Source organism: Balaenoptera musculus, chromosome 20 (assembly GCF_009873245.2).
Source record: "Balaenoptera musculus isolate JJ_BM4_2016_0621 chromosome 20, mBalMus1.pri.v3, whole genome shotgun sequence".
Classification (NCBI taxonomy): Eukaryota; Metazoa; Chordata; class Mammalia; order Artiodactyla; family Balaenopteridae; genus Balaenoptera; species Balaenoptera musculus.
The window spans coordinates 14893475-14904019 of NC_045804.1; the positions used below are offsets into that span (position 1 = coordinate 14893475).

Sequence of the window (10545 nt, forward strand, 5' to 3'; positions counted from 1 at the left end):
TCCCAGGATGGGCTTTTAAAGAAAGTCAAGTTGGCAGCTGTTCTGCTGGAGAGAGCAGCTGTAAGTTGTCTTTAATGCTGAAAACGTAGAAAGGATGTCTGATAGAAGTATTTTCAGGGAGCGTGGCCGTGTACCCCGGTGACTCGGCTGCAGGAGGGAGAAAGCATCAACTTCTCTTTCACTGTAGAAGCCCTTCTGACCTTTGACCTCTGACCCCGCCCCGCTTTTCCGTGCGCAGCTTCCGTCCCCGCCCCTCCGATGGAGGGCCGGCACAAGGGGTGTGGGCGGGGCTCCGGGAGGGCCGGCGGTTAGGGGTGGTGCCTGTTGGGGGCGGGTCTCGCGAGGGGCGGGATTTGAGGAGGCATCCTCGCACTGGGCGGCTGGGTATAGGCGGGGCTTAGTGCTGGGCTGGATTAGGCGGGGCAGGGGGTTAGTTGCCGCCTCTGCGTAACTGGACACTGGCGGCCAAACCTCCGGAGGCCGGGGGAGGCAAGCGGGCCCGTAGCACATCCCGGATCCGGAATTTCCCGGGCAGGACCGGAATCAGGATCGGCCCTGCCCCAAACTGGGTTTGTGAGGAACTCGCGAACTTGGATTAGGAAATCCCGGAATCCGGATCAACAAACCCTAGAACCCGGAATTTAGAGCGGAAAGTCCCGGAGCACGGAGCGCGGAGCGAACTCAGCGCGAAGCCCGGAGTCCGGATCGAGACACCGCCGGACGGGACGGAGCGATGTCGGGCCGTGGCGCGGGCGGGTTCCCGCTGCCCCCGCTGAGCCCTGGCGGCGGCGCCGTTGCCGCGGCCCTGGGAGCTCCGCCTCCGCCAGCAGGACCCGGCATGCTGCCCGGACCAGCGCTCAGGGGGCCCGGGCCGGCTGGAGGCGTGGGGGGCCCCGGGGCCGCCGCCTTCCGCCCCATGGGCCCCGCGGGCCCTGCGGCGCAGTTCCAGGTGAGGAGGGCGGATGGGCGGGCGGCGCCGCGAGCACGCCCGGGGCAGGGGGCGAAGGGGGCCTCGAGTGAGGGCCCTGGGGCAGCCTCCTGTACAGACGGCATAGGGGCTCTGCATGCGGATTTCACGGGGCACGGTGGGGGGCAAGGCCAGGGACCCTCGGGCTCGGCTAGGTGGTGGTGGAGGAGTTGAGGGAGAAGGTAAGAGCGCCTCTGGGGTGTAGGGTTTGAAGCAGTTGGGAGGGTCGGGGTTCTTCCTTAGAACAGGGATTCTGAGCAACTGAGAGATGGAGGCGTTGTTGGACCTAGTGAGTTGTGGGCGGGTGGGATGAGAAGTCTAGTGTAGATTATCGGGTAAGGGGTCCTGGGAAGTGATGAGAAAGTTTTGGAAAAGGACCCTCACTGAGAAAGCAGGTTACCCTGCATTGGTCTTGGTCCTACTCCAAGTCTGCTCTGGTTTTTTTTCTACTTGGGAACTGGCAGAGTTCTAGCGTGTCTGAGATGGCTCCCAGCTGCTAAGGAGGAGGAAGAAGGGCCTGGCTTCCCACGGCCACCGGAGGCAGAAGATAAGGGATTCCAGCCTGTGCAGGGGTAGTCTACTCCTGGGTCAGGCCCAGGGGCCTTCACACAGGGATGACTCTGGGTTAGACCAGAGAGGGTGGTGGACAAGCCTGAGGAAGGAGGAAAGCCCAGCCCATTCTGGACAGACTTTCTTTATGGCTTTCTGCCTGGTGTCATAGTGTCCAGGAGTTGATCAGTCTGGAGGAGCAGAGAGGCTCCACTGAGCACCGCTGGTCTGCGGCTGGAGGAGCCTGCAGAGAGTTGCTTCAAAGGGTTCTGTCTTTTTTGGCTTTGCAGAGGGGCTTCTCGGGTTGCAGCTTCAAAAGCCATTGAGAGGCAGAGACTCCGTCCTTGGGGTCAGTGTGTGAGGAACTCAGCCTGACACTGGGGGGGTGGGGCTTATCAGTCCCCAAGTTCATTGTTTCTGGTCGCCCCCAGAATGCTTGGGAATTGCGCCCATCCTTTTTCCCGCCACCCTCTCCACTTTTTTTTTTTTTTTGGGCTGCGTTGCGTCTTCATTGCTGCTTGCAGGCTTTCTCTAGTTGTGGCGAGCGGGGTCTACTCTTCGTTGCGGTGCGCGGGCTTCTCACTGCATTGGCTTCTCGTTGCGGAGCGTGGGCTCTAGTGCAGGCTTCAGTAGTTGTGGCACGCGGGCTGAGTAGTTGTGGCGCACGGGCTTAGTTGCTCCGCAGCATGTGGGATCCTCCCGGACCAGGGCTCGAACCCGTGTCCCTTGCATTGGCAGGCAGATTCCCAACCACTGCGCCACCAGGGAAGTCCCCCCCCACCCATTTTTAATTAGTCTTTAGGTTCTAACAATGCCATATCCCAATCCGTGTGCCCCAGCATTTGACACTGGCTTCTTGCTAATCTCTCAAGGCAGCTTGGAGATTCTCATGTCTCCTCTACCTCACGTGCCCAGGTAGAGGTCCCCCAAATTGATCCTCATAGAGTAGGGGACACATATCCCCCCAGGAGCCCTGGGCCCTCACTTTGTAAAGAGATGCTTCATTTGGGGGCAGTGATTTTTCCCTCTTACCCCTCATTCTCCCTCCTCCCTGTGAAGAAAACCAAGGTCTGAGTATTGACAGGGACAGATCTGGTCCCAAAGACTCCAGCTGGGATTCATCTTTCCCATCTTGCTCTCCCCCTTGGGGATTCATGGGCCCAGGGTGTCACTGAGGGATCCCTGCATCTGTCATTCTGGCTCTTGGGCGAGTTAGCTGAGGAGCCTCCCTGTGGGCCATTGGCCTGGGAAGGATCTAAGGACCCGATAGGAGCCTCTCTAGTTTCCTCAGCTTGCAGCCCATGGGAAATGTGGCCTGGGGAAAGCCCCTGAGAGGATGGATTCCACAGTGATTTGTAGGGAGTGGCCTTGGGCCGGTGGCAAGGCTGAGCTGGCTGTCTGGGTAGCCCCAGGCTTCTAGGAGTGGGGACCTTGGGGAAGGCACTGAGCCTCTGCTTGCCATCCAGCTTCTCAGGGTCTCCTCCTCCTCTTCCCGGGGATGGGGTTGGGGGGGCCGGCAGTAGAGGTAGATGCCGGGGTCGGGGGCAGTTCACTTTGGCTGAGTTTGAGGAGGATCCTGCTTGGCCTCTTTCCAAGTCCAGTTATGTGACTTCCGGAGAAGGGATTTTAGATCTGAGGAGCGGGGGTGCTTCTCTATTAGTGTGCATGAGGTGAGCTGGAGGAGCAAGGCTCTCAGGCCCAAGGGGGGCAAATAGGGGAGCCTATTGATAGAAGGGAAGCGATGACCCACCTTCTTACAGTGTCACAGTCTACTAAGGAGCTTAAAGAAAACAAAAAATGAAAAAAAAAACCTCAAAAAACACAGATTGCTGGGTTCACGCCAGAGAGTTCAAGATGTTTTCTATGTATGCAGGGGTATGTGCTCTTCTCCTCGGTCCTTAGGCCCAGCCAGCAGGAGCGCCAGGGCCCCAGGCGCTGAGCCGGGCGAGCGTGCTCTCTGGAGGCGGCAGCATCAGGCCTGGCCTCCCGCCCCTGCCGTCCCCGGTGGTGGAGCCAGAGTCCAGCTGAGGACGTGGGCTGCTGCCGGGCTGAGGGAGAGCAGGTTACTGCCCGCTCCCGAGGCTCAGGGCACCGAGCCAGGCCTCCCTGGCTAGCCCTGCTGCAGGAAGGGGGTCAGGGAGCCCAAGAGTTCGGGGCTCTGTTCTTTTCTTTTAACTCTTGGGCTGTTTTTTTAGAAGAGGAGGAGTTACTGGTGCTTCAGAGCCCAGGTGTGGAGCTTGGCCAGGCCGAGCTGGGACTTCGTGAACTGCACGCAGCCTTTCCCTGGGCCCCTTCCCCCTCGGGAGAAGCCTGGGGCCCTGGGCGAGCTGGGGGCCCTCGCCCGGGAAGAGTCTGGAGCAGCGTCTGGGAGGGGCCTCTTCCAGGCCCTGCCTGTGCCGCCTGCTCCGGGGACTTCCTGTTCCGGGAGCACCTGCCTCAGCGGGGTGCGTGTTGCCGAGGAGGTTCTGCGGGCGCCCTAGTGAAGAGGCCCCGGCTCCCACTCTGCAGGTCCCCCGCCTCAGTTGTTCCTCCCCTTCGGCTCGGGCGCTGGTGGGAAAAACTCGAATCTAGGGTGCGTGGGGCTGGGCTCTCAGCTGTGGCCACCCTGAGTTGTTTCTATCATCTCTAGCTGTGGCTCATTAAGGCAGAGAAGCAGGCTGTCTGCCTCTCAACAGCTCAGATGCCCCTCCTCCTGATGAGGAGAGACTTGTGGCAGGACTCCAGAGGTCCCAGACAGAGCCCCCCACGTTGAACTCCATCCTCCCAAACGCTTCCTCCCCGCCCCACTCCTTTCCCCTTCCCCCCAACTCTGGGTCACGTTTCTGTCCATCTCTGCATCTGGTCAAGAATCTGACCCTCCTTGGTGAGAACATGGGTTGAGTGCTGGTTGAAGAGGTGGAGCAGGAGTCTCCTGATGCTGGCGGGGTTGGGGGGTGGCGGGGGTCCTTTGATTTGGTGCGGAGTCCCCACCCAGCCTGGCTTGGTTGGCTGGTCCTGGCGGTTGCATAATCTGGGCCCTGGGGCCAGCCCTGTGAAGCTGCCAGGGACAGTGTGTACGAGGCAGAGCTGCCAAACAGGCCTTGCAGGCAGCAGCCTCGGGGAAGGGGCGGGGGTTACTCCCCGAGGGGCTCCACAGAGATGCTGGGCAGCCTGACCTCGGTGGGAAATCCTTCCGCAGGCTTCTAAAGAAGCCGCCTCTCATTCAGATTCCTCTGCTGATCCTAAGACTTCGATCCTTGCATCCCAGGATAATCTTACCTCCCTTCTCCAGCTTGGCATTGCCAAGCCAGCCCTAGCCACCAGGTGGTGCGTGGACCACGCGCAGAGGCCAGGTGCCAGTTGCTCTCTCTCCCGCCGGAGCCACAGCTTCCCCTTCGGGGTCTTCTGGCATAGGAGTTGGGGGCTGGGCAGTGGGGAGGTGAGAGAAGGGTCCAGTTGTGGTTGTGAGTAGGGGCCATATGGCGACCAGATGGTCTCTGTACTCCGCCTGAGGCCCCCCCGCCACCAGTCAGGACAGGCTCCACGCCATCCTGTTGCAGCTTGCTCACCTGGGGTTCCACTGCCTGATGGGCTTGCCAGCCTGTTGGACTGCCTTTCTCCTCTTAGTCACACCACCAGGCTGGCGACAAGGGATGGATGTTGCGGCTGTGACCCGTCAGCCTGCTCCTATCACACTACACCCAGCTCCTGGCTATGATACTGCCCCCAGGCTTCTCCCTCAAGCTGGGGGAAGGAGAGGATGGGAGTGCTTGGTGGGACCGTCTGAGAGCCTCAGGAGTGCCTTGAAGCTGGCTGGTCCCAGGGAGCAGGGGCACAGTGTGCTAGGGCCGGAAGGTGGTTGGAGTGGCGATGGGCCCTGAAAAACTCCCCCAGGCCCTTCTTCTCTCTGCAGGCAGGATTCTCCTCCCACCCCTGGGCTCTGCAGGCCTCATTTGCTGGCACGGCTGCCAGGGCGGTTGAAGGGGGCGGGGCAGGTGTGGTTTACACTTCTGCTGTCAGGCGCCTGCTCCCCTTTGTTCTTGGCACTCCTGCCCGGGCTCCTCGGGCTCTGCCGTGTGCTGCTCAGGGCTGGACCTGGCTGAGCAGAGGGATGGAGGGAATGGGTTACGGGCCCCAAAGGGCCCCACCGCTGACCTGTGCATCTCCGTTGGCTCACTTCCCCCAGAGGCCTGGCATGTCACCAGGGAGCCGGATGCCCATGGCTGGCTTGCAGGTGGGACCCCCTGCCGGCTCCCCATTTGGCTCAGCTGCTCCACTTCGACCTGGCATGCCACCCACCATGATGGACCCATTCCGAAAACGCCTGCTTGTGCCCCAGGCCCAGCCCCCGATGCCTGCCCAGCGCCGGGGGTAAGACTGTCCTGTTTCTCCCACCCCATCTAGTGCAGCTCTAGTGGTAACAGATGGTTTCCTTCTGTCCTAAGAGCTTCGATGATTGAGGAAGACTCCCAGGTCTCCTGGGGGAAGGTCCTGGGGACTGGAGAGGTAGATGGTGGGTGGGGGAGGTACGTTGGACCATTGACCTCTTAAGTGGGTTTCTGTCCTCCCAGGTTAAAGAGGAGGAAGATGGCAGATAAAGTTCTACCTCAGCGAGTGAGTATGTTGGGAGGGGGCCTAGGAGGCTCACCCAAGGGCTGGTTGGCTGGGGGGTGGGGTCAGTCTCCCCTAACCCTGGGGTGAGGGAGGAATGGAGGAAGGAGCCAGAGCTGCAGCTGAAACAAGGTGATGAACCCCTTCTCCCTTCCTCCAGATTCGGGAGCTTGTCCCAGAGTCTCAGGCGTACATGGATCTCTTGGCTTTTGAGCGGAAGCTGGACCAGACCATTGCTCGAAAGCGGATGGAGATCCAGGAGGCCATCAAAAAGCCTCTGACGGTGTGTGCAGTCCCGGCTACTTCTGGGCCTTGCCAGGCTTCTCTGCCTCTCCCTGGCCTTGTTTTCCAGGGGCCACGCGAGGGTCTGTGATGGGCTAGAGCAGGAGTTTTCACATTGTAGGACGCAGCCCATTGAGCATGAACTCAATTTAGTGTGGTGGGGCCAGCACGTTCTTAATGAAATAGAACATAGTAGAAATTATACTAATTCTTCACAGTAGTAAAGGACTTAACGACATTTTTATTTCATGTATTTATGTGTGCAGATCCTGGATCATGATTTAAAATGTAAATATTGTAGATCGTGGTCAGAAGTTTGAAAGGCAGAACTACAGGGTAGATGAGGATAGTTCCTGTCTTCTTCCCCATCCCTGGAGAAGCTTTATCTAGAACAGCCTCTTGAATGGTGAAGCCTTTCCAGGAGATGATATTCTGGGACCATCATGGGTGTTTGAGTTTAATTTAAAATATGAGCCAGAGGCTTCTGGTTTGCCTGATAGCACCCCCTCTGTACCTCTGTCACACCACTGATCCCCCTGTGTTGGAACTGTTGGTAGTGCATCTGTCTCCCCTATGAAATTGTGAGTCCTTTGAAGGCCAGGACTGAAATTTCCTCTCCTGATTCCCAGTGCCTAACCAGGGGCCTGGCCCACAGTCACTGCTCTGTATTGATGTTGAATGAGTTCAGACGGGAAGATTGGGTAGCAGTGTTTTCCAACACACTGGTCCCCCTCTAGCTAACCGGTCGTCTTTCTCTCTTTAGCAAAAACGAAAGCTGCGGATCTATATTTCTAATACGTTCAGTCCCAGCAAGGCAGAAGGTGATAGTGCAGGAACCGCAGGGACCCCTGGGGGAAACCCCGCAGGGGACAAGGTGGCTTCCTGGGAACTCCGAGTAGAGGGAAAACTGCTGGATGATGTGAGTTGGGGAAGGAGGTGTCTGGAAGGGAGGTGGCCTGTGCGGGCCAGACACTCGGGCGCTTCCGGGGACATCCTGCATGAGGGAGAGGGCACTGCTCACAGTTCACGCTTTGCACAGCTCTGAGCCAGCACCAGGTGGGAGATTTGTACGGTTATTACAACACTCTTCCTGCAGATGGCAGTAAAGTGTCCCGAGGAAGGGGTGCCCCTTTCTAATTGGCTGACAGTGGGGCTGCATAGAGCCCCTTCCCTGTCTCAAGTCTCTCACTTTTCCCGGCTTCCTTCAGGGCCCAAGAATCCTCAGTACCCTGAGCTTCAGGGCTGAAACAATATTCCTCTGTTTGGGGCTTAGTGTAGCTTAGGCTTGAGCACTCAGCAGCACCCCTATCTCACACCCCTTTGCATCCCCAGCCTAGTAAACAGAAGAGGAAGTTTTCTTCATTCTTTAAGAGCCTCGTCATTGAGCTGGACAAGGAACTGTACGGGCCTGACAACCACCTGGTGGAGGTGAGAGTGGGCCTGGGGTTCAGGAACACAGGGTGACGTGCCAGGTGGCCAGAGAAATGGCCTTAGTCCCCTTGCAGGGCCAGGGGTGTATGTTCGTGCCCACCCCCTTGGTGATGAGCTCTGCTCCCCTCCCCCCTGCCAGTGGCACCGGATGCCCACCACCCAGGAGACAGATGGCTTCCAGGTGAAACGGCCCGGAGACCTCAACGTCAAGTGCACCCTCCTGCTCATGCTGGATCATCAGGTGACAAGTGCCCTGGGGCCATGTTTGGGGTCACAGGGACTCTCCTCTGGGGCATCGGGGCAGGTCCCTGTTGTAAAGCCCGTCCCTGTCCCTGTCCTATTCTGCTTTTTTTTTCACAAGAACCCCTCCTCTGACTCCCCTCTGTCCATCCCAGCCTCCCCAGTACAAGTTGGACCCCCGACTGGCGAGGCTGCTGGGGGTGCACACACAGACGAGGGCTGCCATCATGCAGGCCCTGTGGCTCTACATCAAACACAACCAGCTGCAGGACGGCCACGAGCGGGAGTACATCAACTGCAACCGGTACTTCCGCCAGGTTAGCTGGGACACCGTCCCCCCTCTAGTCTCGCAGCCCCCGTCTTGCCTGCGGCTCCAGAGCTCCACTGGGCTAGTTCTCAGCCACGTTCTTCACACCGCCCCTGGGATGGTCCACTTCCCCGTGTGCCCACAGAGGCATCACCAACCCTCTGGTGCTCTCTCTAGATCTTCAGTTGTGGCCGACTCCGTTTCTCTGAGATTCCCATGAAGCTAGCCGGGTTGCTGCAGCATCCAGACCCCATTGTCATCAACCATGTCATTAGGTAAATGGGAAGAGGGGGAGGAAGGCTTCTCTAAGAGCAGTTTACCTCTGGCTTGAATTAAAGCCAGAGAGAAGCAGCAGGTTTGGTTTCCTGCTCCCCGAGCGTGTGCAGTTTGGCCCAGGTGGATGGGGTGGAGCTGTGTGCTCACGCTTTCCCTCCCCTGTGCTGTGTGTAGCGTGGACCCTAACGACCAGAAGAAGACAGCCTGTTACGACATTGACGTGGAGGTGGATGACCCGCTCAAGGCCCAGATGAGCAATTTTCTGGCCTCCACCACCAATCAGCAGGAGATCGCCTCTCTTGATGTCAAGGTGGGCCCCTACCCTCACAACCTCCTCTGGGGCCCACAGTGAGGCCAGGCAGGCTCTCGGGCATTTCCATACATGTGGCACCTTGGGATGGGATCCGAGTCCTTTGGGATTAGGGCTGGAAACAGCCAGTCTGACACATGTACCCCTTTTCCCAGATCCATGAGACCATTGAGTCCATCAACCAGCTGAAGACCCAGAGGGATTTCATGCTCAGTTTTAGCACTGACCCCCAGGACTTCATCCAGGAATGGCTCCGTTCCCAGCGCCGGGACCTCAAGGTGTGCTCCTTTTTCCTGAGGTTGATCCCATGTTAAGCTCTGGGTGGTTGTGCCCCCATCACTATTCTTCCGGTTCCGGGGGCTGATAGGTCAGGGGTAGGAATCATGTTCAGCTTTCCTCCTGGCTCTTTGCAGATCATCACTGATGTGATTGGGAATCCTGAGGAGGAGAGACGAGCTGCTTTCTACCACCAGCCCTGGGCCCAGGAAGCAGTGGGGAGGCACATCTTTGCCAAGGTGAGGCGGCTCCGCCCCGTCTGCCCGCCTGTGGTTGAGCTGGACTGCACACCAGAGGGGAGGGTGAGCTGCTCACAAGCGCAGGCGGGCACACAGGCCTGAGCCGCCCGTCTCTCCCTCCTCCAGGTGCAGCAGCGAAGGCAGGAACTGGAACAGGTGCTGGGAATCCGCCTGACCTAACTGCTCAGGGATCCCTTCCTTTCTTCCCAGCCCTGGAGCCACCCCCTCCTCAGCCTGGAAGGGGACCGCCCTCTGGGGCACAGACATGTAGGATAAGGAGGGGGTGAGGGGTGTCTCCTGTCACCCTCTGCTCCCCAGCTTTAGTTTCATAAGTGTAGTGATAGGATTCCTTGTTGCTTGGTCCCAAAGCCTTATTACTTACACGTCGGCTTTAATCGGATTCACAGCAGAGGCCTCCTCTGCCCCCTGCAGGCAGGCCCAAGTAGGACCTGGAGGCTGTGCTTTGACATGGTAACCGAGACCTTTCAGAACCAAAGGCCCCTGGCTTTGCTTGTTTACAGACCCCCTTGGGGCGAGTGTCAGCGCTGGCTCTGAGGAGCTGGGCGAGGAAGAGGGGCACAGCTCACACTCTTCCTAGCCTTTCCAAACCAAAGTTCTTTGCCATTCCTACCAGCCCAGCCTTGCTGCTGGTTTTTTTTCCTTTCTTGGGTATTTGCACTATTCGTGGAGCAGGTTTTTCTATGCGGGAGCCACTTTTTTTTGTACAGGGGTAAGCTGGGGTTTTTCAGGGAGCCCTACGTGGTGTCTCCTTCCTTATTTTCTTTTCTCAATCTATGCAAGCGGCTCTGGCCGCCATCATCTCCTGAGAGGCCAGAGGGCTGCCACCCCAGTTCTTGGGCCCGGGGGTAACGCCTCCTAGAGGGAGGGCACACTAGTTCTCTGGCGGGGCCTGAGGCAGGGGTGTGTGTGGGCAGGGGTAGGTGCAGGGGAGAGATGGCGGGGACTATTGTTGCCCTTTGGAACTTGGTAAGGAGGGTGGGCCTAGGGCTTGGCAAGTGCCACTTCTGGCAGGTTTGGAAATTTCCAAATAAATCTTTGTTTATTGGTGGTACCCAGA

General features: G+C 58.5%; 1 protein-coding gene across 3 annotated transcripts; it reads left to right on the forward strand.

The window, feature by feature from the left end:
* The first annotated feature begins 424 nt into the window (after positions 1-424).
* SMARCD2 (SWI/SNF related, matrix associated, actin dependent regulator of chromatin, subfamily d, member 2) lies at positions 425-10537 on the forward strand. 3 transcript variants are annotated; one of them, XM_036837539.1, is made up of 13 exons: positions 425-949; positions 5682-5866; positions 6067-6109; positions 6267-6389; positions 7152-7307; positions 7721-7816; positions 7959-8060; positions 8215-8376; positions 8544-8641; positions 8817-8952; positions 9108-9230; positions 9366-9467; positions 9594-10537. In XM_036837539.1, exons 1-13 carry the CDS (start codon positions 734-736, stop codon positions 9645-9647), a joined length of 1596 nt encoding a protein of 531 aa, XP_036693434.1. In that variant the 5' UTR covers positions 425-733; the 3' UTR covers positions 9648-10537. The 3 variants fall into 3 exon arrangements, with proteins under 3 accessions (XP_036693434.1, XP_036693435.1, XP_036693436.1); XM_036837541.1 differs by lacking the exon at positions 425-949 and adding an exon at positions 4003-4024; XM_036837540.1 differs by lacking the exon at positions 7152-7307 and having other exon boundaries at positions 437-949.
* The last annotated feature ends 8 nt before the right edge of the window (positions 10538-10545 follow it).